General features: G+C 39.6%; 1 protein-coding gene across 4 annotated transcripts; it reads right to left on the bottom strand.

Annotated features, from left to right (window-relative positions):
* Nucleotides 1–4,672: 4,672 nt before the first annotated feature.
* Nucleotides 4,673–27,366, bottom strand: ARL5A (ADP ribosylation factor like GTPase 5A). Of its 4 annotated transcripts, none has more exons than XM_044417992.1 (6): nt 26,872–27,366; nt 18,178–18,238; nt 16,015–16,162; nt 13,041–13,124; nt 10,913–11,064; nt 4,673–5,801 (listed from the first exon to the last, which is right to left on the bottom strand). In XM_044417992.1, exons 1-6 carry the CDS (start codon nt 26,915–26,917, stop codon nt 5,747–5,749), a joined length of 546 nt encoding a protein of 181 aa, XP_044273927.1. In that variant the 5' UTR covers nt 26,918–27,366; the 3' UTR covers nt 4,673–5,746. The 4 variants fall into 4 exon arrangements, with proteins under 4 accessions (XP_044273927.1, XP_044273928.1, XP_044273925.1 ...); XM_044417993.1 differs by having other exon boundaries at nt 4,673–8,650; nt 26,872–27,364; XM_044417990.1 differs by lacking the exon at nt 26,872–27,366 and adding an exon at nt 24,906–26,839.
* Between the last annotated feature and the right edge of the window lie 349 nt (nt 27,367–27,715).

Below are 27,715 nucleotides of genomic sequence, written 5' to 3'. Positions count from 1 at the left end.
GCTTAGTGCTGTGGCATGCGGAAAATGACCCTCATCCACACGTAGCAAGCATTTGCTTTTAATTAAAAAGGAAGCTTACCTTGAAACCCATTAAATAAATTAGCAGGCCTTTTAAAATTATTATTTTGTATATGCATTTTGAACCTCTCTATTGATTGATGCATTCAATGTTACTGGCTATTTAAGGAGCTACAATTAGATGGTACTATTAAGGAATAAGATTTAATGGTTTAAAATATTTTTAAATCATTGGTAAAACAGCTGCATCATGCTCATTAATGGTTTTTTTAGTGGCTGAATCAAAATTCTGTATTATTTAATAAACACAAATGTCAGCTAGTTTACATTTATGTTCAGAAACATGCTGCAGAATCAAAAATACTTTTGTTGTTGTTGTGATGGTTGCATGAATAAATATCCCTGATCCAGTTCTACCCATATCAAAACACACAGCCATTCACTTCATACATCCTAGATTAGCACTGCAATAGGGATGTGGATGCATATCTCCACCATTTTCCACCAATCTCCCTTGCTAAATTGGGATGACTTGTAAAATCTTTGCCAAAGTCTGATCGATTGCTAGGTCAGATGCAGCAGCAGTTGACTATCTTTCCTGGGACTATAGGAGACTTCTTAAAATAGTACTAGCTGGGCAAAGAAAAGGCCTGGTAAATTCACTATTTTGCATGGCCTTGTTACCATTACAATCTTATCGGTTTTGGATTTCCAGCTCTCATGGATCAAACTGGCAACTTGCAATTATTTTTCTCTATTGAGCCAATGTTTTCCTACTTCCATCCTTCAGCTGTCCCTGGGTCTACAAGGACAAGCAGGTTGGCCTACTGCAGCAAAACAATGACTCTTGAGGCCCCATGACAAACACACTTATTCTGGTTGAAGTTGTTATGGACTATATTCCACTCCATCAGATGCAGGAAGCATTGTCAAATCATTGTTAAGTGTTTCAAGTATATATACTGCTTCTGTATTCCTCCTACAAACACTGCGTGTTTTGCCTAAAGAATAGAGACTGTTCCAAGTAACAGGTGAACATTTTCAAATATATAGAATTAGCATTTGTTTCTTCAACCCAGCACTGCCAGAGATAGTCTGAGATGGAATTTAAAACCATAACTTCACTTGAGAGAGCCTAATTAGAATGCTCCATCCTCCTCCCACACTCCGTCTTAACATTGCGGCTAAATGTAGACTCCAAGGCTTTAGAACATCAGCCACTATCTTCTCTTTCCCCACCCTGTTTCTTTGCTTGTTAACCACCTAGTCTGATGAAGAGTTCAGAGAAAAGAAAACTTGAACTCTTTTTTATAATCTTCAGGTTGGGGGGAAAAAAGACTACCCAAATACAGGTATTGGCATTTTTCTTACGGCTGTCTTCTCCTTTTAATATGCACAATGATGAAGTGCAATGCATATCTCCAGACTAACTTTCTAGGTGAATTAGTTGTTCCATGTTTCCCATGAACCAAAGAGTTTAAAATCAGTGCAAAATGTTCTCAGTGTAGCTTTCAATATTTAAGGAATAAATGAGCAAAGAACATGCAATGCTGTCATTATCTCTTCTCAACCAAGATAAGAGAGCCAGTGTGGTATAGTGTTTAAGAGTACTGGACTGGAATTCAGGAGAGCTGGGTTCTAGTCCCCATTCAGCTGTGAAGCCCAGTGGGTGACTTTGGACCAGTCACTGCCTCTCAGGCTAGCCTACCTCACAGGGTTGTTGTGAGGATAATGGAAAAGAGAACTTTGGAAGCCTCATGGGGTTCCTTGCAAGAGGAAGAAAGGTGGAATAGAAATGAAATGTAATAATAAAAAGTAACTTGTTATTTTACAGCGTATCTTCATTACCCCCTTCTGAACACCAGTATGAATTTAATTATTTTTAACCAGTGTACACATTACCTTGTACAATTAGCCACACAGGCTTATTATTTGCAATGTGTAAATGACAAGTGATGACTTTCTACCTTTATTAGAGTTAGTGAAGTTCTGAATTTTTAAAATGGCAAACACCAATAAAACACACTGGTTTGTCAGCTTTTGGTGATGGTGGTAGCAGTTCTGTACTCTGTCATGTGTTGGAGGCGGTATAATTTCTTTGCCCTGAACTGTTGACACACACATGGGGTACCTACTTGTCAATTACCAAAAAAGAGGATATGTGTCTGCATAAAAATGCACATGCAAATGTATATGTATAGATACAAATTTAGATATTTTTAGAATTTAAATAGAAATCTCACCACAGTGGGGAAGACTTAGACACGGTGAGCCATGAGCTTTGGGCAGACTGCTACCCAGGTTCTTTTGGCGGGATTCCAGAATCCAGCTTTTCCTGCTGAGTCCTTCATCTTTCTATGGGCCTTGGACTGGACAGCCCTTTAGAGAATGCCTTCAAAATAGAGGACTGTCCTCTGGCAGCTCCTCAAATGGAGGATTATCCTCTGAAAAAGGGGGGTGTGGTTGCCCAATGACACACATCTGGCCAAGAGTTTAAAGGTAGCATATGCATGTGCAAATCAAAGGCTGATTTTTAAAAAGTCAGGAAGAAAAAGAGAACACAGGAGACTTCAGGAAATGCATTCATTACATGAAATGCGACAACCGACATTTCAGTCCTAAGTAGATTCATGCTACTGCAACTTCCCCTCTTTCCCTCCATTTATGTATGCTACAAGGTCTCTTGAGAACCATACTTGAAGCTGGGGAAGAGGGATCTACCATAGAAATCCCAATACAACTATTTATAAGTATGTAACTACAATATAACTGCACAGTGTAAAACTACTTCCATCTCCTATTGTTAAACTATAATTCTAATCTTCTCCAATCTATATGTGGACTGAATTACCATGGAAAAGTAGTGCATCAACACTGTATAACTATATGAAGCAGTCACTCCACGTTTTCCCAAAGACAAGTTATTTTTCAACAATGCAAGAAATGTGTGACTCTCCAAATGTTACCAGGCTCCATCTAGCCAGCCCTGAATGATGACAGAAGTGTTTCCACAGGATGTAACACCATGTTTTGGTCATTTTGAATAATCTGACATTTTATGAAATCTTACAGCCAGTGAAATGTCACTGTAACTTCACCTTCCCCCTTACTTTGCTCGTTATACAATCCAAACATTATTATTTATAGCAAAAGTGTCACTGACCATGCAAGCTAAGACAGCTGGTGCAGCTCGTAACACAAAAGGTTTCCATACTCAAAAGCGTTCAGCAGCATCAACAGCTACCAAGCAGCTGCTGTAGAGCCCATTACACAGCATATCATTTTATCTCGTGAGCTCATCCTGCATTTACTAGGAAGTGTGACCTCTTTAATCTTTTGGTTGTAATCCCTGGTGTTTTAAAGTGTTGTTATAACTAGTAAACTATGTGTTATGCCATAACTTCTGTCAAAGCCACATATGAACACATGTGCCACAATCTAGCTATAATTGGTGCACCTAGAATTCCCACTGGAAGCAAATTAACTTGCATTCAACAGGATGGTCATAACTTGCTGGACTGAAGATACTATTTGCACACCAATGTTCAGGTTATGTAACATCTTGCTCATCAGCTTTGAATAAAGTGTGAGCAATTCACAAGGAAATTGTTAGAAGGATCAGCTTACCAAAATTCACCAAAACAAAAACAGTCACACTATATATTTAGGTCTGTTGGCTAGTTCAGTATGGTTTGTATGACCAAGGACTAAGAGGGCTAGAGGAAAGGAATCACTAGAACATTAGATGGGCTAGTTGAGTGAGATTGGGAGCTGCATCATACGGGGTTAAACCTAACATGCTAGTGAACACTGGCAAGCAGGATGGGCTTTTTCTCCTCTCTCTTCTCCCCTACAGCTTTCCATGCCACTCTAAAAACTGCTCCAGAAGGTTTTTCAGCTATCCAAAGCAGATTTTGAGAATGTCAGAGGAAAGGAAATTGGCTTCCACCTGTTTCCTGCTTCCACCAGAAAAACAGCAATGTTATAGTCAAACCATTGGTTCAAACAATTGCCCCACGAAGTCCAAGTCTAGCCATGCTGACAGACAGTGAGATGCCAGAGATCTTCTCGTTCTATCTAACATGCCAAAGCACAATCCTGGAATCTTATACTTGAAAAGTCTTTGTTGTACCACAGGACCATGCTTATTCCTCCCCAAATTATCTCTTAATTTATCATTACAAAGAACGTGATTGTATGAGAGAGTTCTTCAAATATTACAAATAAAGCAAAAACATCTTCTGTCAATTATGTCTGGTCAGATGGCTCTTTACTCTGAAGGTCACCACTGCAGAGGTAACATTTATTAGTTCAACAAGAGTCAGTATTAATTGTATGATTTTTGTTCAGGATATCTGCACAGCTAGTTCCCTTGTGATTCATAATTCACAAACAGATTTTATCAATTTAAATGTGGCAGGGAGAAGTAAAATTTAATGTTTTACTATTTCGTCTATGTATTTTTATATTGCTTTCCCAACAATAAGGCATTCTATAATGTCTATAGAGTAGGCGTGCACTATATTATGTCCTGAAAACCCAAACACATTATGCCCCATTGACTGCTTGTCATTTTTTCCTAGTCTCATTTGACTTGAGCCACAAATTCTGCAGACTCTTCTTGCAGGATAAAGAGAACAGACATGTTTTCCAGTATCTTTGTAATAATCTTTTTATTTACAAATATACACATGGAATAAGAGTTACATACACAGAGAAGCAAGCGTGCAAGTAGGGCTAGTAAAAAAAAACAAATGGAACTTAATGCCAGTCAGTTCTTCCACTAGCCAAACTGTAGAAACCACCCTATTTAAGGTTTCTTTTGGTATATTCTCCAGGCCAGTTTTATGTTCCTACTGTTCTTCAGATTGACATGAACCAAGGTACATTCCAAGGTGGCCTTAGATAAAGAACACATAACTTGTATATTAAATAAAATACCTATGGTCCACTTCAAGCCCATATCCTACAAAAGCATACAGCGGCCTTCATCAGCCTGGTTTTTTCCTAGGTATTTTGTATTTCAACTTTCATGAGCCCCAGCTGGCATAGCCCATGTTCAGGGATGCTGGGAGTTCTAGTCCTGGAGGGCAGCAGGCTGAGGAAGGCTAGAATAGAGCATGCTATCTCTTCACTCCGCAAAACAGAGTGGCATATAGCACTGCATGACATTTATATGAGATAGTAGCATATTCACAGATACATATACCACACAATGGTGTATGTGTTTGCCCCCCCCCCCCACCCGGTACTCAGGTATAAAGTGTTTCTGTGTCAAGCAGCCCTTAATCCATTGTTGTTAGTGCTTTGGATAACTTTGCCTGTCAAGTTAGAACACCCAGAATCCTTCAGCTAAATTTCAAAGGGATGGTGGTAAAACAGCCAGTTATAAATGACTGTACATACCAAGTTTTTCTTGAGCAAAGCTTGCTTCAGACAAATATATATATAAAAATGAAGATGGGTCTTTGCTTCAAACATAACTCAAAATAATTAATTGGTTAACTTCATATGCTTACCCTCAAGTAAAAGTGACTCACTGAAGGATCTATATTAAGCTTTTTCAAGGGTATCTTAACTGGCAAGTGGCAGTGTATATATCCTCTGCTGTCTCATTCCAGTCTGAAATACATGAAGTTGTGCGAGATACCTCTCCTGTTGTCAACATGAGGTCAGCCAGCCAAACCCAGGCACTGCTTGTCTGCAACACATGATGCTTTCCTGAAGTTCATGAAGCACAGTCTTTCTTTGAAAGTTGCAGATGCTTTCCTCCCTCCTTTTGCCTTTGTTTCCCAAGGTTGAAAAGGAGAAGAATCAATTTGCACACTTTTCTTTTAAACTACAGAGACATATTATCAGGAGGCAAAAAAGCTGGCGTACGTCAGGTTCTCTTCCACATTACTCTCATATAGACGTGGAGGTATAGGTTACTTAATTAATTTTATTTGGTAACAGGGATATATTCCAAAGATCTATACAATTTACTTATAGTTTTATTTGGTATGGCTAGAAAACAGATTTTTCAGGTTTTCTCCAAGAATGCACTTGTTTGATTACAACTGCAACTAAAAGGGGAAAAATGCCTATTTAAGATACGAAGAACCATGCAGCTAGCCTGAAAAGGCTTTAGACTTTTCCAGTCTCAAATGGCAATTCCCTTCACCTCAAAGGAAACCACATTTGAATTTAAGGGAGAGATTCAAAAGGCTTAACATAAAAAGTTCAAAGGAAAGTTTTTAAAAAGACATTATCTGGACTAGCACCACTGTCCTGCACCAGCCTATAAATAAAATTCCTTCCCCTTCTTCCCGAAACATTGATATTCCAGTTTAATGGCACCACTGAATATGGACATGCATTTGATAAAACATTGTAAACATACTTAAGTGATTAACTGGTAATCAATAATTATACATGCCCAGTTTGATCTTCCATCAGATTCTAAGAGTCAAACCTGCTATAAGTGGGTCAAAATGTCTTGAAATTAAAACACCACTACATTTTTACAGGATTGGTTTTAATATAAGAGCAAATTGTACTTAATGACCTATATTTTTCAAGAAAAACCTGAATAAGGAAGGCCTTCCTGTTTGCCAGAAGTTAATTATATATTTGTTCCAACATTAAGAGGTGCTAGATATATATTTGTTTCTAAATTACCCTAAAGCCTGGTAAGAATGGTAGGCACAGTGTTCAGAGCACTTTAATACTATTTTCATAAGACTCAAATCCTTTTAACACATGCAGTAATTTTTCTAAGCAATGGCACCTCTTCAAATTACTGCTTTCCACCAACCTTATCATGTTTGTTGCACAAAGTTAAAAATGTATTCACACTGTTTAATACCCTGGAGATTTTACAAACAGGGATGGTTAAAGTTGCAAATTGTATTTCATGTGGATTACAGCAGCGTTTCTACAATCCAGTGAACTACTTCCATGCACTGAGTTTAGATTTCTGTTTAAGAGAAAGTCTACATCAAGTCCGATAGCAAACAACTGAACCACTATAGAGTTTCAAAAGCAGTTTGTTATGTAGCTAATCTAGTTAACATAGCTAGCTATCTAGATTTTAGGTTCTGTCCCCTGTAAAGAAATAATCAATTTGATTCAGACTAAATTAGATGGACTTAGATTCCACTGCAATCAACAGACAACATTAGTCATGAAACATTCTACTGATTTTAATGGGATTTAAGTACAAATTAGTTTAGGTCTGCTCATTTTGGATTATAAATATCTTTAAAGGATACTCTGAGATATAACAACCAATTCCCCTAAAGAGTACTCCAGTCTATAAGAACCAATTTTGTAAAGTTTCTCATTAGTCTACTACTTTATGATAAAGGAGGGAAAAAGGAATTTATTCTCTTTAACACCCTAGTCCAAAATAAATATTAAAAATGGGAATGTCCTACTATAAACCTAGGTGTAACTTTTTAAAAACAGTATTGCATATTTCAGATTTTCCCATCCAACACAATAAAATTATGAATTTTTAAAAGATATATAAGTTCTCCTCCTTTCACCCTCCTAAATGCCGTGCACATTTATTTTGTTTGGTATAGATACATGCCAATATTAAGCAGCATAAAAGGGAAACATAAATTTTCAAGAATTTTTCCATCACCACTAGCATGAAAATAGCAAGCAGGATAGTACAAAATATAAATGACGTGATACTTGTTAGTGCTATTTTTCACAGTCCAATTTAAAAAAACAAGATAGAAGTACTTTTGACCCAATGCTTAACTTTCATGGGGCAACATCTAATGCTGTGCAAGCAGAGTTCAACTCATGCAACTGGACTTTTCTCCCTTCTCTTCCCAGCCATAGGCCCCCACATGCCCCAAAACCTGCTCCAGAGATTTGGGTATGAGGATAGAGAGGGAGCTGGGAAAGGCAGGATTTGTTCCACTAGCTGAATCCATTCTGTTGGCAGACTGACAAAGCTGGATACAAACTAAGCAGTTCAGCTGAACTAAAGTGCTTTAATTCATACACTTCAGTTAGCCATTCTGTGGAACTCAGAATCAGGAATACTGACAGAGTAAATGACATTTACCATTTCTCTGTACAGAACTGAATCAACTTTAACATGAGGTATAAGTATACAAAATGTACAGTACACATACATAGAAAACTGTTGCACTTCTAAAGCACATCTGAATTGCCCTCAATACTAATGTCAATGCCTGTGCCACTTATTTTCTTTTCTGATTTTTCTGGAATAACAAAGTCAACATTTTCAACTGAGTGAGTTAAGACTGGAATAATAAAATGTAAAAGTTAAAATGTTTCTTTCAATCTCATCTCACACATTATTCATTGAACAGTCTCAAATGATCTCTCTTAAAATTAAGATCAGTCACAGTATTTAAACTCCACCCCAGAGAAAGCATCTGGGAAAACAAATTTGTTTTCTTTCCGTTGCAGTTGGCCTTAGTGTGTTAAGTAGCAAGAAAAAACCCCCTAAAATTCAGTTTTGGTTTTATAAATACAGATAAGCCATTAATGCATAGCTGTCAAGGTAACCAAACATCCAGCACTTTTGTTTTGTACAATGTCTGTGCAGAGTAAAAATCATCTGATCTTAAGCCTTGACATCATCCATTCAAGTCCTTGGCACAATCTAGAAATGAAATAGCAAAATTAAGAAAACATTATGGAAATATAACAGCTTCTGCCCACCTAAATATCATTTCATTATATAGTTTTAGATAAGAGACTGTTCCTCAGCATCAGAACCTTCAGAAAATATGGAGATAATATTTAGGTACCTTGCAGAAGTGTGGCAAAGACTGAAATACTTTGAACACTTAAAATGGGGTACAAAATTGCGATGTATTATATAGCAGTAAATTACAATTCATCTGGTTTTTCTGCAAGATAAGATTCAAGATACATAGGAAAGCTTTGGGTAATTTGAAATTGAGAAGTTTTAAAAAAACAGAACAGTTTAAAAATGTTTAGCCTATGAATGTCCAAATGATTAACACATGTGTGGGAGATCAACTCAGCTATTAAACTGTTTTGAGGGCTAATAGTTTTGTGGCTCTTTCTGCAAGGCTTTATTACTACTACAATTAAAAGATGTTTATCAAAATGTCAGCAGCAGCAGCAATTACTGCTTATTTATTTGTAAAGCTAATTAGTTTTTGTTAGCCAGTGCTTGATCACTCCTATGGCTGAAATCCAGAAAACCAGCTGGCACACCATCCAATGTGGCTGTCCATACGCCACCAAATTCAGAGGATAACAGTCATTCAATGAGAGGCCGGAAGACCAAGGAAGCAAGTCACATCCACGGGCTGGTGACACACCCAATGGGATTTGGCACCTTGATACCCCAGGCCATCAGACCATGTGATGTTTTTTAAATCCCCCAGTTTTAGAAGTACTGTATTATGAACTGTCAACAAGAGCAAACCAGAAAAACTACACTTAGGTAATCTCTGTTTTTAGTACAGTTTTGCTTACTTGAAAACATACCGTGTTTTCAGTTAACAGGAATTCACAGAATAAGGAATACAAATATTCCAAATAAACTTTAGAATAACAGCAGGGAACCTCCTCCTCATCCAGCCAGCCCTTTCCTCCTAGTGGTGGCTCACCCCATGGAAAAAGTGTCCCTTTAAAGAAAGTTAGAGGCTTTTTTTCAAGTCTAACTGCACGGAAGAACAAGTTACAGGTGATGATTACAGCTGGAGGGAAAATTTAACCTGCCACCACCCTATGAATGCCCCCAAATTGCCCTTCATCTTTTTATCCCATCTGCCCCCTTCTCCAAAACATGTGGCTGACAGCAAGGAGGTTTGAAAAACAAACTTTAAGTGGCTCCAATGGGAGGCTTTTTTCTAGTCCTTTTGCTACGGAGGGGAAGAGAGAGACTATGGATGCCGATGGAAGGATCCAAGGAGGAGGAGTGGTCTTGCTTGCTGCTTTCCTGTCACCCTCAAAAGGTTAGCCATGAGAGAACAGAGCCCTTGGGTTGAAAAGGTTTCTCCACCCCAGCTTTAAAACTTACTTATTTATATCCTGCCTTTTTCCTACAAAGGGCTCAAGGCAGCTTACATCATTCTCCTCCTCCATCTTATCCCCACAACAACAACCCTGTGAGGTAGGTTGGGCTGAGAGCATGTGACTGGTCCAAAGTCACCCAGTTGGCTCCATGGCTGAGCCCCAGTCCCATGCTCTTAAACACACCACCACACTGGGTCTCTCATCATGCTAATACTGTAATTACAAAATGAACTAGTAATACAATTGTATAAGACGATGGCATTTAACACATTTCTCTATTTAATGTCAGGACTGTTTATTCTTTGGTATAAATAAGTACATAAGCAGGGATATTCTGCTTGAACTCCTGTGTCTCTTCCATTTTCATCTCATTTTTGCCACTGCTGTGCTTGAACAAATTAGGGAAGTGCCTTTTCATTCTCCAATAACAACTATTAAAATTTGTCTGCTGTGTATTCAGGTTTACAATTAGATGAATAGAAGAATTTTAGTAGGCACCTTCAGGATAAGAAGCTTCACTTGTTAGGAGTTCCTTATCTACACAACAATTGAAAATGTAAGTGCTGTAATGTTGGAGGCTGGATCTTTCTTGCTTAATATTCTCCACTTAATATTTCAAGAATGCATTTCTCATCTATCCAAACATACTTTACAAATTACAAATATTAGATCCATGCAAAGTTCTGAATTTTCCTTTTCAATTTTAAGAGGCTGACAAAGGGGGGCTTTTTATATAAAAGGAAAAAATTTAGTGGTTTATACCGATGTAGTCATGTAGGAATAAATAATAAGGAATCAGTATAAGAGGCATACAAAGTATCTCCTTGATTTGTTGCATATGCCAGCCATGAAAAGAATCCATGAACCTTACCCTTCTCCAGTAAGGGCGCAGCATGCCTGAATGTGCCACTGGTGATCTTTAATTGAAGTTAGCTTCAAGAACTGAGAAATTTCAGCTACCGTCATGCAGTCTTTAACATCTTGTTTGTTAGCAAAGATGAGCAAACCTGCTTTCCTTAAGTCCTAGAGAGTGGAGAAAAGCAGCAGATGTTTCTCTCAACTGGGCTTGTATTCTTGTTCTAGGAGTCATCTAGATTTGTTTTTTCTTTCAGTTTCTAACTCTGAGGATCAGCGAGCCATTTAAAATGTAAATATAGAACACAGGAAACCAAAAATAGAATGAATGTATTCAGTGTTCTGTGTAAAGCCATACTACCTAATGAATCAAGGTCAGCTGAAACAAATGGAGACCTTCTAGAAGTTGTAAGAAGTGTTCAGCTCCAGACTTGAATGAGTTTCTAGGGAAAGGAAACAGCACGGCTGTGGCACAGTTCCAATAGTTTTTGCATGCTTTCGCTTTGTACACTGTGCATGGTTGGAGCTGGCAGGAGGATGCTCTGTAAAGAACTCAGGAGACCGCGATGGAATTTAAGGCAGTAACTGACATTTCTATAATGCAAAACCTCAACTCACTAAGGTAATTTTACATTAAAAACAGAATCTTCCATTTTGCCTGGAAGGTAATGGCTATTAAGTTCACCTAGTTCTGGGGACATACATCTGAAACTTGGGCAAGACTGAGAGGAAGAAGGCTGAATTGTCTGGTTTCAGTGAGTGCCTACCATAGTGACAGCTTGTTTATATTTTTAGCCACTTTTTCATGCTGCTGCCTTTGAGGATGATGGAGGCAGGCTTCTTCTCCCCAACTCCTACATTTAAAACCAAAGACATGATGGCCAGAAAAGGTTTGTGGCTGCTACTCCTAGCGTGTGTCTCTAGGAGCATGCTGAGGATGAGGAAACCAGTAGCAACCAAAGCTTTTATTTCAGCTGCTGCTGCTTTCCTTCACAAATGGTGAGTTTTAGAAGTTTAAAGATAAAAAACTAAGGAAGGTCCCACTGTAGCAACAGTAAGCAACCACTCACAAACCAGCTGAATCTGTTCTACCCACCTTATATTTGAAAAATAATTAAAATGGCAGCCCAAAATTATCATCTGTGCTTGCGGGAACAGATTGGGGTGTATTTCATTACAGCCCTGTAAACTGAATTTCTAAATTTTTTTAAAATATATACAGAGACTTAAAAGTGTCAATCACTTCATCAACAGTGTTTATGAATCACACTTCACTTTCAGAAGGAACTTTCTAACATTTTTACAAAACATTTCTCCCTTCCAGCACAGCATAGAGAAAACACTGAGTGGAAGAAATCAAATTAGTGCAATCTAGGGTACAATCCTATGCGTGCTCAGAAAGAAAAAGTTCTCCAGCTGCCAACATCAGAGCTATATGAATTTTTTATCTAAATATGCATAGTACTGGTTTGTTAGGCTACAATCCTACACCAATTTACTTGAGAATAAGCCTCAATGAACTTAATGGGTCTTACTTCTGACTAGACGTGTGTATGTCACTCAATGGTCCTCAATGCCAACTACCTACATTTGACTTTTTCAACTGGAAGTCTAGTTAAATTGGTGTATTTTCACATGCATGGCATTTCAGTTAACATGACCCAGTAGACAGAGGTCTTTTGCACAGGCTGTTCCAGATAAGCTGGAGCAGGAAGTTTCTTTAAAACCATAAATGCACTTTAAAAAGTATTTGCTTAGAAGTTAGCCTTCCAAACTGTAGAGTGGGACTGTGAACAGGCTATGCTCGTACTGTTCTGGCTGAGTAAGAATGAATTTTCTAAGAGATCTGAAGCTGCTGCTCTGGAAACTACAGGAACAGCTTTCTACAATTACGAGAGTTTCACACAAACAGCAGCGAGTAGGCTATAATCAGCCCCATGTGAGACTCTTTTGGGGGACTCTGCTAAAACATAAAGGAGGAGATTAGAACTGGAAAGATTTTGAGCTCTCAGAAAGACAACACAAGCAAGATATTTTAATCAAAATGGAAACATAAATAGGAGGGAGAAACAAAACTTTTAACTTTATAAGGCATAAAGTATAGCCTTTTCAAAACTTAGCTAAAAATTCCAGCAAATACTCACCTCATGTGCTAACATTTTATAAAGTTCTTCTTTAGTTACAGAAATTCTTTCTCTGTCTGTGCTATCCACAACAACTATTACAAACTAAAAGAATAAGAAAAATAAAATATGTATCATATTGTAGAATGTAAAAACATGAAACTCCTCCAATAATCACTTGAGTATTAGTATCAGTACATACAGTTAAAATTATTGAAGCAAAATCAGTTGGTTTCCAATTCCAAAAAAAAAAAAAAATAGCATTAATGAAAATGGTCAAAGTTTGCAAATTAAGACAGCTGACTACTTTCCCATGAACTGCGGCAGTCTCTTACAGTATAACCCTAAGCAAATTTACTAATTCCCACTAATTCAATGGAATTTATTATTTATTAAGTTTGTTTTGAATTGCAGCCTTTTTGCCATACTGTCCTGATGCTACAGGCAGTGATAGTGACTTGGCTATTCCTTGGTGCTCTCCAGATGTTTTGGGCTGTAACTCCCCATCAGTCCAGGCAGCATGGACCAACAGTGAGGGGGTTGTGGTTCAAAGCATCTGGAAGGCAGAAGGGTAAGGAAGTTTGTGTTAGGTCAAAAATTATTTCAGGACCTTTGCTGGCTATATCAAACTTTTGTGCAATTTTGTTCTTCTTAGCCTGAAAAGACTCTATAAGCTCAGGCAATATTCTGCACTGAATAACTTTTTATTGCAGGCTGAGATTCATGCTCCCATACAGAGACCATGTTTTAGCCAAGCCTTTCTTCTCAAACCCTAGTTTTCTACTGGCAGAGATGTTTCAGGTATAGATTTGCATTAAATCATGGGAGCTTCACCTACAGTCTGAAATGGTACGGCACCCAGCTATGAGAAAAGGCAGCCTTGAGCAAAAAGGGCTCTCTCTGTAGAACTCTCTGAAAAATTAGGGTTAAGGTTGAGAACAAGCAGCTTTTAAGGGACTAATGATTTGTAGGAGTCTGCTACTTTTTAATCTGGATTCCATTCATTTTTTTAATCTATTGTTTCGTTCATATCAACCCTTAATGACTTTGTTCCTGAAAGTAGCTAGCCTCTGTGAAATAACTCTTATGTCAGATGTGACAGCAAGGTACCCTTGTATGGCAGGAAGCAGTACCTGGATAGACCTGATGCACAGGAAGTCGAAGCAGGTACACACTGTATCTTATTTTCAAAATCAGTTGCCCCCAGTAAAATTTGTGTGATGTGACAGAGGAGGAGGGAGAAGGGGATGCAAGGTCAGACAGACCTCAAATGAGGTAACTCCTAGCTTCAGCACAGAAAATGCTTTGCTTGCCCTGTGGGATGACCTTTGCCAGGAACAGGGCAGGGGAGTGTGTCCCTGCTCATTTTCCTGGACCTCTCAGTGGTTTTTGATATCAGTGATCACGGTATCCTTCTGGAGAGGCTGGCTGAGTTGGGAGTTGGAGGCACTGCGCTCCAGTGGTTCAGCTCCTACTTAGCCGGTCATTTCCAGAAGGTGGTGCTGGGGAATATGGCTCTGTGCCATAGCTTTTACGCCATAGGATACCACAGAGTTCCATACTTCCACCTCTATCTGCATAGGGAAAGCCTGGCTTCAGTAATCTATGCTCTGATAATCTCCAATTTTGAGTACTACCATGTGCTTATGTGAGGCTCCCCTTGAAAACTGTTCAGAAGCTGCAGTTTCTGTGAAATGGGGCAGCCAGACTTTTAACTTGGAATAGAAAGTCTGAACATGTAAGACTAGCTTTGGTTGCTTACACTAGCTGCATATGTACTTCTGAGCATGATTCAAGCTACTGGTTTTAACCTATACGGTCTTGCATGCACTGCAATAGTTAATAAAGGCCTCTACCAACCACAATGTGAGACACAATTGTCAACGTCTAGTGTCTTCTTCCAAGTACCACCTCTGAAGGAGGCTCAGAAGGTGGCTACAAAGGGGATGGCCTTCTCAGTGGTAATCCAATTACAGAATGGTTTTCCCACTGGATGTCAATTGTGCCATCCTTTCAAGGCCAGGTTAAGACAGCCCTCTTTGCCAGCCTGATGGGGACACTAAAGTGTGGTGTTTTAAATAGGTCTTAACCTATTTAACTGCTATGCCTTTTTCCCTCTACAATGCATCATGATATGTGTATAATTGATTTCTCTTGCAGACTGGTTGACAGCATGTCTCACATCTCGGAATGCCAGATATCATGTTTACATTGGGCCTGTTCACATTACATGCAGCCTGAATCTCTCCCTAGTTGGATCCACACATACAAGTTCCGTGTTTGGACATGTAACATGCCCAAAGAAGAGGTGAATACCATACCAGTAGCCCATTGTGCATATGCTCCATCAGCTGGTGCTGTATCTGAACTGGTCACAAAAGGTGTTTATTTTATCAGGAAGTATTCAATCATAAAGCACAAAATGATTTTATATTTGATTATTGTCCTATGTAGGGAAACTCATCACACAAACATTACTGGCAGTGTGTCAGGGTTACTTATTTTAACACAATACAATTTCTGTCAGTGCTAGTGTCAATTTAAAGATGGTCCATGGTAAGTATTTGTGTTTACATTTTTCTAAGTGGAATATTTCCTAGGTTTATTATGTTGTTGTTCTTGTTGTTGTTAGTTGTGACCTCATGCGACAACATTCCTCCAGGCCTTCCTGTCCTCCACCATCCCCCGGAGTCCACTTAAGCTCATGTCTATAACCATAAAACTATATATGCAGTAACAACATGCAACACAAAAAGGAAGTACCTACCATGGCTACCAAAGTTCCAGTAGTAACCTTATAACTCAGAAACAAATAAGAGTGATATTGCTAAGCAAATTCCTCTGATTTTAATGAAAGAGAATTTTCTCTCCTGCATTTTTTCAAACAGACAAACTGCTAAATTTGGCTGGGTCACACCTTAAACTCCCTATGAAATCATTTACAGCAATATTATGGTGTTTTGTTTTAGAAAAACAATGTAAGACAAAATCTTACTTCCGTGTTTGTATAGTATGTATTCCATGAAGAGCGAAGAGATTCTTGGCCTCCAATATCCCACATAAGAAAACGTGTATTATTGACAACAATCTCTTCTACGTTGCTTCCTATGGTTGGGGAAGTATGAACTACTTCGTTCATGGAACTGGAAAAAGATAGGCAATAAGAGTGATACATTTTTGTTTCTCTCTCCATGTTCTGTGCAAATTAATGGCAAATAATCCATTCATCGCTTGCACCTAAGGTGTGGCTTTAAAAGTGATAATACAAAATCGTCACAGTGCAACCCTATGCCAGTTAATTTGGAAGTCAAATCCACTATACTCAATGGGACCTTCTTCCAGGTAACTGAGCATAGGATCACAACTTCAATGAAATGAAAATCAATCTTTGATTTTTTTGAAACCTTACCTCTCTGGTCAGCAAACACCAATTGTATAAAAAAGACAGTTTTAAAAATAGATACATGTCAAAATGGGAAAAATAGAGTAAGATCTAAATTTCCTTCTCAAAATGGTTGGAGCTGCGTGAGGCCAGTTATTTTTGCAGTTGCTTTGAGTTATAGCCCTAGATGCAGACATACCACTGCAGCAGTACTTCTGCAAAGCTGGCACTACAGCACTACCAAAACAGAAGTTGCCTGATCACGTGTTAAGACCCCATGTGGAGATATCTTTGGGAACAGCTGAACCAATTTTACATTCAGTAGCTTTGAACTATGCAAACCACAGACACAATGGCTGTGTTGACACATTATAGCAAGCCATGGCTTGTTGTTAAGTGTGAATTCAGCAACCATGGTAAAGCATGGCATGTTTGGTTACCTTGAATCTATGCAGAGAATCACTGGTTTGTTGTAAGGTTTCCACGATCCCACACAGTGCTTGTTGTTATGCCTGAATCCAGTTACCATGTTTTTCTATACAGCTATGTTCTGACTGACCTCCTTGCACTCCTTTTTCCCTCTGTCCCTGTGCTACTTTTCCAATGCCCCGCTGCAGCTCTGGAACGCTGGCAACAGCAGGGCATCGCACCATGCCGTTTCAAGCAGTAATCATGGTGGCAGCCATGCTTGATGCACTAGTCTGGTCACTACCCTTTCCTGGAGCCGCACTTTGGAATGGCTGAATGCTTGTTCTGCTTGTGCAGCCAGTGTTCTCCTCTTGTGAACACAGATTTACACAAGAGGAACACACACTGCTTGTGGCCAGCCAGAAAACTTTCCCAGGCAGATGCTCCCTGTCCCTGGCACGGCTTGCTCAAGCAGAAGCCCTCCGTGTGCCTGGTTGCAGTGGGAGACAGCCCCTGGCAGCATTTGTGAGTCTGTGCATGGGTAATGTGTGAAGCAGACATGTGCAGTAAAGGAAGGGGTAGAGGTGGATGTGCAGGAGGGTGTGTGCTCGCACACTGGTGCAGAGCAAGGGAGCATTCCTGCAGTGCTTCTCTACCACAACAGTGCTACTCTAGTGACTAGGCAGCTGCTTCACCGAGTTGCAAGGAAAAATAAAAAAGTAATGGAAAGGCAATATTAATAAGGAAGAGTATTTTTCAGAGAAAATTTTATAAAATAGCACGATTCATAATGCTATTATATAGATGTTGCACAGCCACATTTGGAATGTTATGAATGTGTATAGTTTTGGTTGCTTCGTCTCAAACAGGGTATCACAAATATGGGTGTGGGGAGGCAAGGAAGAAACTTTCCAATTAAGAAAAACTAAGGAATGTGAGCCTTTTGTTAAAGGTTTAGCAAGATCTGAGGGATATGACAAAGGTATATAAAATTATAACTAACTTAGAGAAAGTAAGTAAGGAGAAATGTGTTTCTTTAAACATGAGAAATGTGGTGATGGCTATTAGCTTTGACAGGCTTTTGAAAGAGGTTAGGAACAGTTTTAGATGAAGAGTCTACCAATAGTTGTTATTATTAGCCATGATGATAATAAGTCTTATGCAGAAAGGAGCATACCACTGACTACCAGATGCTGAGGACTACTGTTCCAGGCCAACAGGAATTGGCCATCACCTTCACACCCTCCACTGTGCATGCCAAGCAGGATGTGGCCCACTGGTGCCAAAAACAGATCAGAATTCACTTAGTTCCCTATTCTGCTACAGCAAAACAAGACTAGTCACCTGTTTATGGGACTTCATACTTACAACTGATAAAGAATGGTTGTTTTTCCTGCATTATCAAGGCCAACAATGATCACTTTGTGCTCTGGAGAGAAAAAGCAAACAAGAAACTAGTTAAGCACATGGTCATGTCACACATCCATGCATTACCACCTTAATTGTTTTGCTTCTATATAGATGCTAAGACACATTGAGACTCCTGAAAAGTGGAAAGCCAGACTATCAATAAATTCATTCTGTGTCCTTGACCTTTTCAGTACAGTTGTTGTTCTGACCATACAATATATCCACCCACTCAACTTACTCATTTAAGAATACATTCTGCATCAAATGAAATTTGCAATTCCTTTATTCCTGATCTCAAATGATGATACCATAAGGTTTCCTTTAATATGGATTAGAGGCACAGCCATCAAATAGAACTGAGTGCCTCAAAACAATAGCACACAAGCAGGACAGGTAACTTTCAAAAAGGAATAATGTGTGGTGTTTCAGAGCATTTTTAACCATGGAATGCATTGAAATTTTAGCTACTTGCCAAAGAGCGTAACTGTAAAAATGGCAGGTAAAATGACTTCCCTATAACAGCAGAATCTACTACAATGTTTTCCAGATTATAATATTCCAGGTTATAATGTTGCCAATAGAGTGGATAATGGAAAAACAAGGCAGGGTAGTGGTGGATGCACTTTGATTAACAACAATAATGACTAATGAGCATATTATCTAAGTTTTCTAATAAGGCTACAGATTTACCCAGCCAATGAATAAACAATCAAATAAATAAAAGCTTTCTATTAGAATATGCCACCCAATTCAGCAATTAACAACAGCTAAACTTGAAGGTATGTTAGTTTACTTCTCTAAGCTATCGCTATAGAAATTTCAAACTTTTTGCCTTCAGAAAACCCTTTCCACACTGACTTGGCCCCTAAGGAGCATCATGAGTCTACCACAGAATATTTAGGCATATTTGAAGATCCTGGAATAAGTTTTAGGGTACATGTCCAACATCATGACATTGGCCAAGCCTGTGGAGGTTCAACTCTCACCCCATGATGCCAATTCAAAATGTAATCTAGAAAAAACACACAAAGGACTATGAACTGCTGTAAATAGGATTGGTCATAGCAGCATATATTTCAGAGAACATTCTCTGCCACTATTCAGACATTATGGGGATGAAAATCATATTTTTCTGTGAGAAGAATGAGTCACGGTGAGTATCAGGTTAGAGAAAGCCAGAAGTTTATACCATGGTTTGATCATAGCTTGTTCTTACTAATCAAAGTTTAAACAACCCACAGTTCTCCAAGTTATCTCAAAATCACAGAGAACCCGTAACTCATTTTACAACTCCCACTTTCCATTTTAACCACCTCTTCATGCATGCAAAAGGCAAGGAGAGGTGAGGCAAAGTACTAATCCAAGGCTTGTTGCAGCCTGTCTTTTAGTGAGATGATTTCCCGTAACACATAAGCCAAAAGTTACAAGGACAAGACAGCCACCCAGCCGTTGTGCTATTTTAAATAGAGCAACTATACAGTGCAGTTCCAAAATCTTTTAAAAGGTATGTTGTACCATAACCGTTGGGATAAATCAATGGATGGATGAATAGAAAGAAGCATCCTATTACCTGGGCATTCTTATATCTAATACAGGAGTTCTCATGCTTTGTTAGAGCAATCCTCATTGTGGATCATCAAATACCTTTCTGCACAGATTATTTAGGAAACTCATTTAGCATACCCATTCCTTCCAGGCAATGAGTCACCCATGCAGCCTATTAAGACTATTCATACTACAGATGAAATGACTCAGTGGCAATGCAATCCACTGAAGAAAAATGTGGATCCCCAAAATCCCATGGCAAATCATAACTTCTTCCTGGAGGTACTACTTTCTGCATTTCCAGTTATAGAATAAAATCATGAAATTTGGTGTAGCACTCCAAAACACACATCTGAGAAGAGGCAATAACTTTCTGTGGAGACCACTCTTTTCTTGTGGCATTACATATTGTTGTATAGGTTAATGGATGATTCTGTGTCAAACAAGGAAGGTGGCCTTCTGAGTGCTTCCAATTCGTTTTGCTTACAAATGCCTGACAAACTCTGTGGTAGTGAAAGAAGGAAGTGAGAAGAGCCAAACTGTTTCACCAGCACTGGAACCAACCAGCAATATAAGTGATTAGGCACAAACCTGACTCTGTTAAACTGGCTCACATAGTGAGATGACTGGAGGGTAGGACCACAATCATAACAATGAAGCATCAAGGATTGGTCGAGAAGTAACATGCCCTTACTGGCAGTTTCACAGGCTGTTGTAGTGAGGCTTGAGTCAATCTAAGAGTCATGCCTTTCTGACTTAAGACAACACATTATACCACTGGTTAAAATCAAACCAAAACAAAAAGTGTTGAATCACAGTTGATATTTTTTCCAGTAAAAAAAAAACTTCTGTAGGAGACTAGATCTTATCTTAAGACTACTACATGTTTTGCAGCAAGCTCAGGCTTTCCTTTACCCACCTGAAACAATTTGTGATAAGAGATCTGAAAATACAAGTTCTATGAATGTGAAACAGAAAGCTGTCGAATGAAAGATTACCTCCTTGCTAGATACTACCTCCTCACTAGCAACAACAGTATCAACAGGTGGATAATCTGGCTCCAGTGATCCCTGTCCCAATGACCTCCTCCTTGGATTATTTAATGTGATGCCTTTGAAGGTAGTCTAGAAACATCAGCTAGTAGAAAACATGACTGCAGGAATTATAACTGGGACAAGGCATTATGATTATAGTAGACCCATCCTTTCTTGCTGGCACTGGCTTCCAGTACATTTCCATGTCTAATTCAAAGGCTGGGTTTGACCTGTAAAGTTCTACATGGTACTATGTTGCTACTTGCCACTCAAGATTCTTTATGGAAGTTCTCTGAGTGCCCCCACAGAAGTGTGAAAACTAGCAAAAGAGGACATTTTCAGTGGCATCCTCCCAGCTTGAGAGCACTTCCCCTAGGAAAGCTTTCCTGGGGTCCTCATTATTACCATTTGGGTGTCAGGCTAAGCCCTTTCTATTTCCTCAGACATTTTAAGCATCCCATAGCTACTAATTTAGTCCCTATGGTATATTTTCTTTAGCTTGGTACTTTCAGTTCTGGTACTGTATCAGATTTTACTATGCTGTGATGCTATATGTCTGCTGATTTTAAATTGTGATGGATTTTATTCTATCAAAATTTTGTGATTATTTTATTATGTTATATTCTAATTCCACTATATGATGCCTGTATAATTCATAAAGCATTTAATGAATAAAGAAATAGGGTGCTATTTTAATTCACATTTTAGTCTATCAAAAGAACAGTAACAATGATGCAAAGAGTACACATCTATTCTATGATGCTCATAAGCAACCATAATATTTATTGTGTGACCTATAAGAAATACACAACTACCACTGGGAACAGTAGCTACATTTGTCTCATATAACCAGTGATCTCCTAAGGGGAAGGAAGAATGGCTCATTTGGTGACATTGTTTCATTAATCATTCAACTCTTCATAAATCTCTGAACATTCCTTCTTAAGCTTGAGGATATCTCAGGGACTGCAAAAGGAAGTCACTGATCTAAATAAAATAAAATAACTTAACATAAGCAGTAATGCAGCAAAGCCAACATGATTCCAAACAAGACACAAACAAGCCAGTGGCTTGTAACAACCAAGAGCAGACCAGCAAGTAATATCTGATCTAACATTAAGAGATAATGCAATTCAATACTATTTAAAAGTAGCTCACTGGTACAACACACCCATACAAATTTAACTGCCAGAAAATAACTGGTGAGCAAAATGTGCTCACCATGTGCATAAATTGCAACAGCTTAAATGGAACCCTTATTGCTTCAGTACAAGGTATTGTGCTGTCTATGCACTGGAACACAGAAAAAAGTTGAACTCTTACCTGTCAAATGCCTCAACAAAACCATTGTCAGCTCAGCTCTAATTACAGATGATTTATTATTGATGAAGCCAGTACAACAGAGCTCACGCTTCAGCTATGACAGTTGGTTTCAGGTGACACCTACTCAGAGGGCAGTGCCCAAAACACAGAAGTAGAAAGCAAGATATGCCTCCTTCTGAGATATGGCAGATGAAAACACAGAGCAAAGACACACCAAGTCTAAATTCCACAGCTCTTGCAGGTAAAAGAGATCACAACTTCCAGCTTTCTAACAGACCCTCCTTTTGTGGGGAAGCCTTCCAACATCTGCACTGAAGCTCTCAAAAGAGGTCCCCCATCTGGCAAGCACAATATGCTTATAAACTGGAATCATGTGGAATAACATTTTTAAAAGAATAACAGAGTGTGGAGCAATTCTTATTATCCCAGCTTAAGGAACCATGACTTTACACTTAGATATACCACCAGACTGCATGCCTAACCTATCTCTCCAATTTATTACCAGTTGGGACACCAACTGTAATACCAAAGAAACCAACCAACCAAACAACAAAACAGATTACACGTTACACACTGATGTCCTTCCTCTGACTTCCATTCCATCACACATTCAGACATACTCCCAGTTATTTGTATTTCATAAAACATAGCTTCATTGCTGCTGAATCAGACCAAAGTCTACCTAGCCCAGCATTGTTCTTAGACTGACCAACATGGGAGTTAATATTAGGGCATGAACACTGTCTCAAATTCTGGAGGTAATATATAGTCAACATAACTAGTAGTTATTGATAACCTTATTTTCACGAATTTGTCCAATCTAACTTTAACACCATCTTACAGAAGTAAGATTTATAGGCTAATTCTGTATATATGAAGTATTTTGTCTATTCTGAATCTACCACCAATTAGTTTAATTGCTCGAGCCTAGATTCTAGCACTGCAAGAGGAAAAAAATGTCTCCCTATCCACTTTCTCTACATCATACATAATTTAAGATGAAAGTTTCTGATTGCCCAAATGTAGAAGGGCGGGAAATAGGCCATGTCCATACAGTGAAACATGAGAGTCAGAGAGGCTTAAGTGCTAAAACAGAAGTTGCACATGTCAGAGATGTCTGGTGAGGGATAGCATGTATGGGTGTATGTTGCCTCAGCAATGCAGGTTTGCCTGACAGCTGTGGTTCACCTCCTGCATTTTGCCTGGTCCTTTCCATGTACCTCATCTTGCCTCAAGGTACCTGCACCTCTGTTAAGTCTTCCTGTTCTTGACCCTTAGCTTGTTCATGATCCTGTCCTGCTTTGATACAGATTTTTCGGTCTGACTCTGGCTGTGTCATGACTACAACTTAGACTTGCCATTAAACCTTGCAATTGTACTTTGGACTCACCTCAAGTTCTGTTGCCCAGGTCACAGTGCCTCTGCCTTATCTCTCAATGTCCACATCCCAGCCCTGGATCCTGACATTTAGTATTAGGAACATACTATCATCCTGCAGACCAGAATACTTAGAGTAATTTTGAAATGAAAAACAAAAACTTCCTTATTTTGAAAACAAGTGCTAAGTTTCAAAAAATTCAATGAATAGAAGAAGTGCTGCAAGTGGAACAGATCTGCAAAAGAAGCTATGTGTGAGGAGGGAGGCAAAAGTGGTAAAAATCAAAGTGGAATCTTTAGAGGAAAATACTCTACAAGTTTTCAGATCTTTTTGTGCATAGTCTGAAGTTTATAATGGCAGCAGGCTGTAAGAGAGATCCAGTTTGAAAATAGTTTTGATGAAGTTCCTCTACTGATGGGTAGGACAGACACATGTGCAAAACCAGGATTTAAATCTAGTCTTACCAACTAGTTATTTAAACCAATTTGATTTAAATCAAAGCCACTCTATAGGGAACTAGTAAAAAGAAAGCTGAAAGTGTGAGTCAAGAGGCTTAAATCCTTTCTGAATTCTTGAAATCAGCTCAACGCCGCAACAATAGCAGCTCAGATAGCACGCATACTGCAATTTAGGAAAATCAATCAGCATCAAGTCCAGGTGGACACTGGTATGGGTACAGTGTCAAGGAAACTGTTGGAGAGAAGGTGGCTTCTTTCAGATAGTAGAAGTCTTGCCAAAGGGAGGAAAACAAGAGGGAGCTTGTATATGGGAGATGCAGACAGACAGTAAGAGATGCAAAAACAGCATTTCGGCAGCATATCGCTAATGACATTAAGGCCAACAATAAACAATTATTTCAGTGTATCAGTGGCAAGAAACCAGCTAGGGAGGCATGCAGACCACTGGATCATAATGCAGTTAATGGAGTATTAAAGCAGAATAAGGAAATTGCAGAAAGGCTGTTTGAGTTATTTTCATCTGTCTTCAGTGCAGGGGATACAGGACAGATATTGTACCTGAAGTGCTTTTAGGATCAGTATTTGATGATCTAATCCTAATACTGGTGACAAAAGATGAGGTTCTCAACCTTACTGACAAAGTGAAAATTAATAAATCATTAAGTCCAGATAGTATCCATCCTAGATTTATAAAAGAACTCAAGTATGAAATTGCTGACTTTTTAAACAAAAATATGTAATATGTTGCTAAGATAAGAGGAATACCGAATGGCTAATGAAACACTAATTTTTTAAAGAGATCTGGGGGGAATACAGGAAATTGCAGGCAAGGTAGTTTAACATATGCTCAAAGTTAGTAACAATAAAATCAGTAAGGATATTTAAGGGTAACCCCTGCTGAGTAAGAATCAGCATGACTTCTGCAACACTAAGTTTTGTCTCACTAACCCTTCAGAGTTCTCCAAGTGTGCCAATAAACATGTGGACCGGGATGATGGTATAGGTTTCCTTGGATTTCCAAAAACGTTTTGACAAAGTTCTTCACCTGAGCAAACCTAATAGTCATGGAATAAGAGTAGAGGGCCTCTTCTGGATCAGTAACTGGTGAAGGAATGGAAAGCAAAGAGTAGGAATAAATGCTAAATTCTCACAACGTAGGAATATAAACAGGGTGATCTCACAGAGATTTGTATTGGAACCAGGGCTTTCCAACTTATCCATAATGACATGAAATTAAGAATGAACAGTGAAGTGGACAAGCTTGCTGACACTAAATTAAAACAAGAAGAGACTTTGAGGAACTCTGAAACAATCTCTCTAAACTGGGATAATGGGCATCAAAATGGCAAATGTGGTTCAATGTAAGCTAAAATAATGCATGTTGGAGCAAGAATATCTGACTTCAAGTATGAACTGTTGAGACTCACCAAGAAAGAGATGGTGGACAGCATTACAAACATTTTGACTCAGTTGCCAAGAAAACAACCAATTCCATCTCAGGCATAATATAAATTAAATAAATGCGACTGTTAAACATTAAAATTTAAATTTGTTTTTAAAATAACAATTAAATTAAAAGGTTTTAGTCTGGCGCCTCTCCATATTGAGGGTGTTGGGAAAATTTAGATAAATCCTGGCAGAAAAAGGTTGCTTATGTGCCTTTGTGTTATAAAATGCCTGAACCCCTTTCTCAGGGTGTACCCAAAAATTCCAAGCCAGGTAGCTGTTTAACATTTGCTGTTACTTTAAGAAGTGGGACCTGATGGCTTCCCCAAGAAGCTGCGAGAGCTATCGTTTTTGCTGATCAGTAAGAACAGATATTTAGGAAAGGGATCTTTTGGAGCTCACTATAATCCATTCGTATTTTTAGGGAGGGAGGGATAGAGCACCCTACTGTTTACTTTTATCTGTTGTGAAACCTGGCTATTTCTGCTCTCTGTTCTTTAACCTCTTACTAACAGATAATTGGTTAATTACCAATAGATACTAATAGATTCCTCTCATTCCATGACAATCGAGGTTGCTTTGAACAAAGTTTAAAGGATCATTCCATCTCAATGCTTGGTGATACTACCAAATAATTCACTGGCCTGGACTATATTAAAATTGACCCATTACTACCCCAAGACCATAATAGTAACCATCATCTTAGTGATAAAAAAACAACATTAAAAGCATTTCATAAGCATTCTCAGCATTCGTTACAAGAGTCTTATAAGTTTGGACCAGTATTAAATCTTCTTCTTCCCCAACCATCATATTCACCTAATAGGCTTCAAGCATAACACAAGTGTGCTTAAACACATAAATAGCTATGCAAAGAGAAACAGAAATTACTTCCACATAGGGCTACCTACGTCTTTTTACAACCAGAGTCAACAGAAATGCACAATGACAGTCCTTTTTATCCGCTATGTAGCTTTCATTTAAGTATATGTTCCATCATAGTGTTCCAGACTGCGACTTCCTCCCAACCAGAGTCCAACCACCAGACTCAGTCCTCCTGAGCTTCGGCAAGGTTGTCACATAAACCTGTCTCAAGATGTAACCCAGGAAGCCTCACTGGCCTGGAAGAAAGTCCTAGCGACTTCACTGGCATTTACTTCCAAGATAGTTAGCTTAGGGTTAGGGATCTAGGAAGCTGCCTTATAACTAGCCAGATTGCTGGCCCATCTGGCAGCAGCTAGGCAGCATTTGGGTCGGGGGATTTTTTACAGCCCTACCTAAAAATGCCAAGAACCGAAGGAGGACCCTTTGGCATACAATGCACATACTCTACCACCGAGGGCCGGGATGGAGACTGCCGCTGGCTCCGCGCCACAGAACGTGCGCCCAGCTGGGCCATGCCAGCCGAAATGCCAGCTTCCCCCACCCGAATCAGCCCGCGCGCCTGCCTGCCTGCCTGCCGTCTCACCCTGGTGGTTAAACAGCCTCCATATTCGAGTGAAGAGGATTCCCATGCTCAGACAGCTGGCGCTCCGGCTGCCCCCGGGGAGCGGCACACGCCTCCCGGCCTCAGTCTCGGTGCTCTTCCGCCAGGGCTCAGCCCAGGGTGGCTCAGTCTCGGGCCCACCCCCCCGGCAGAGCCCAGTTGCAAGGAGGAAGAAGAAACCACAGGCGGAGAGGTACGGACGAAGGGAAGTGGTACAGGCCCCGCGCCCCCGAGGCTGTTGTGGTCGTCGTCGTCGTCGCCCGCAGCAACGCCACCGCGCGCCCCTCGCCGCTCCGTACGGACATCGCCGCCGGCCTTGCCGCAACTTTTTTTTTTTAAGGGCCCCTTCTTATGCTTCGCTTTTCCGGGCCTCAAGCGCTCGCAGGAGAGAGGTTGAAAGGACTGGGATGAGTCCTGCCGGACACCGTCCGAAAGAGCAGTCGAGAGCGCGCGTGCGCACTCATTCCTTAGCGCGCCTATGCCCGCACTCTCGCTTTTCCAGTTGAGCGGCTCCGCTCATAGGCGAGTGAGGAAGGAGCAGTGGGCGGGCCCGCCGTGCAAAGATGGGGTCGCTTATTAGCAGGCTAACGCATCGAGCTTATCTAAGTTTTGATTGGCTAAGAGGCTCTGCGTGTCTCTCCATTCCCGCTTTATGATTGGATGGAAAGTGTTCCCGGGTAGAACTTTGCATGAGGTGTTGGCAAGCTGTTCTTCACGTGTTGCTTAGCTAGATCTGAGAGAGGTGCTTGAGCTGCGTCAGGCTTTATGAGTGGCGTCCCTCTTACTGACCAGTGGTGGCGGTTGCCGGTTGTGTTTGGGAATGGGA

Source organism: Varanus komodoensis, unplaced genomic scaffold, assembly GCF_004798865.1.
Source record: "Varanus komodoensis strain SLA01 unplaced genomic scaffold, ASM479886v1 scaffold9, whole genome shotgun sequence".
Lineage (NCBI taxonomy): Eukaryota > Metazoa > Chordata > Lepidosauria > Squamata > Varanidae > Varanus > Varanus komodoensis.
Note: the sequence above shows the minus strand (reverse complement) of the source record. Positions and strands in the feature narration are given on the sequence as shown.

Bases quoted from the DNA above. Each gene is read 5' to 3' on its own strand.
- ARL5A (XM_044417990.1), bottom strand. From the start codon at position 25,023: ATGACTATTAGGTTTGCTCAGGTGAAGAACTTTGTCAAAACGTTTTTG. The intron at 18,239-24,905 runs GTTAGTGAGACA...TTTTCTCTCCAG, and splicing joins CACTTGGAGAACTCTGAAGG to AGCACAAAGTGATCATTGTT. The intron at 5,802-10,912 runs GTAAGGTTCATG...TGGGAAACAAAG, and splicing joins TGCGCCCTTACTGGAGAAGG to GCAAAAGGAGGGAGGAAAGC.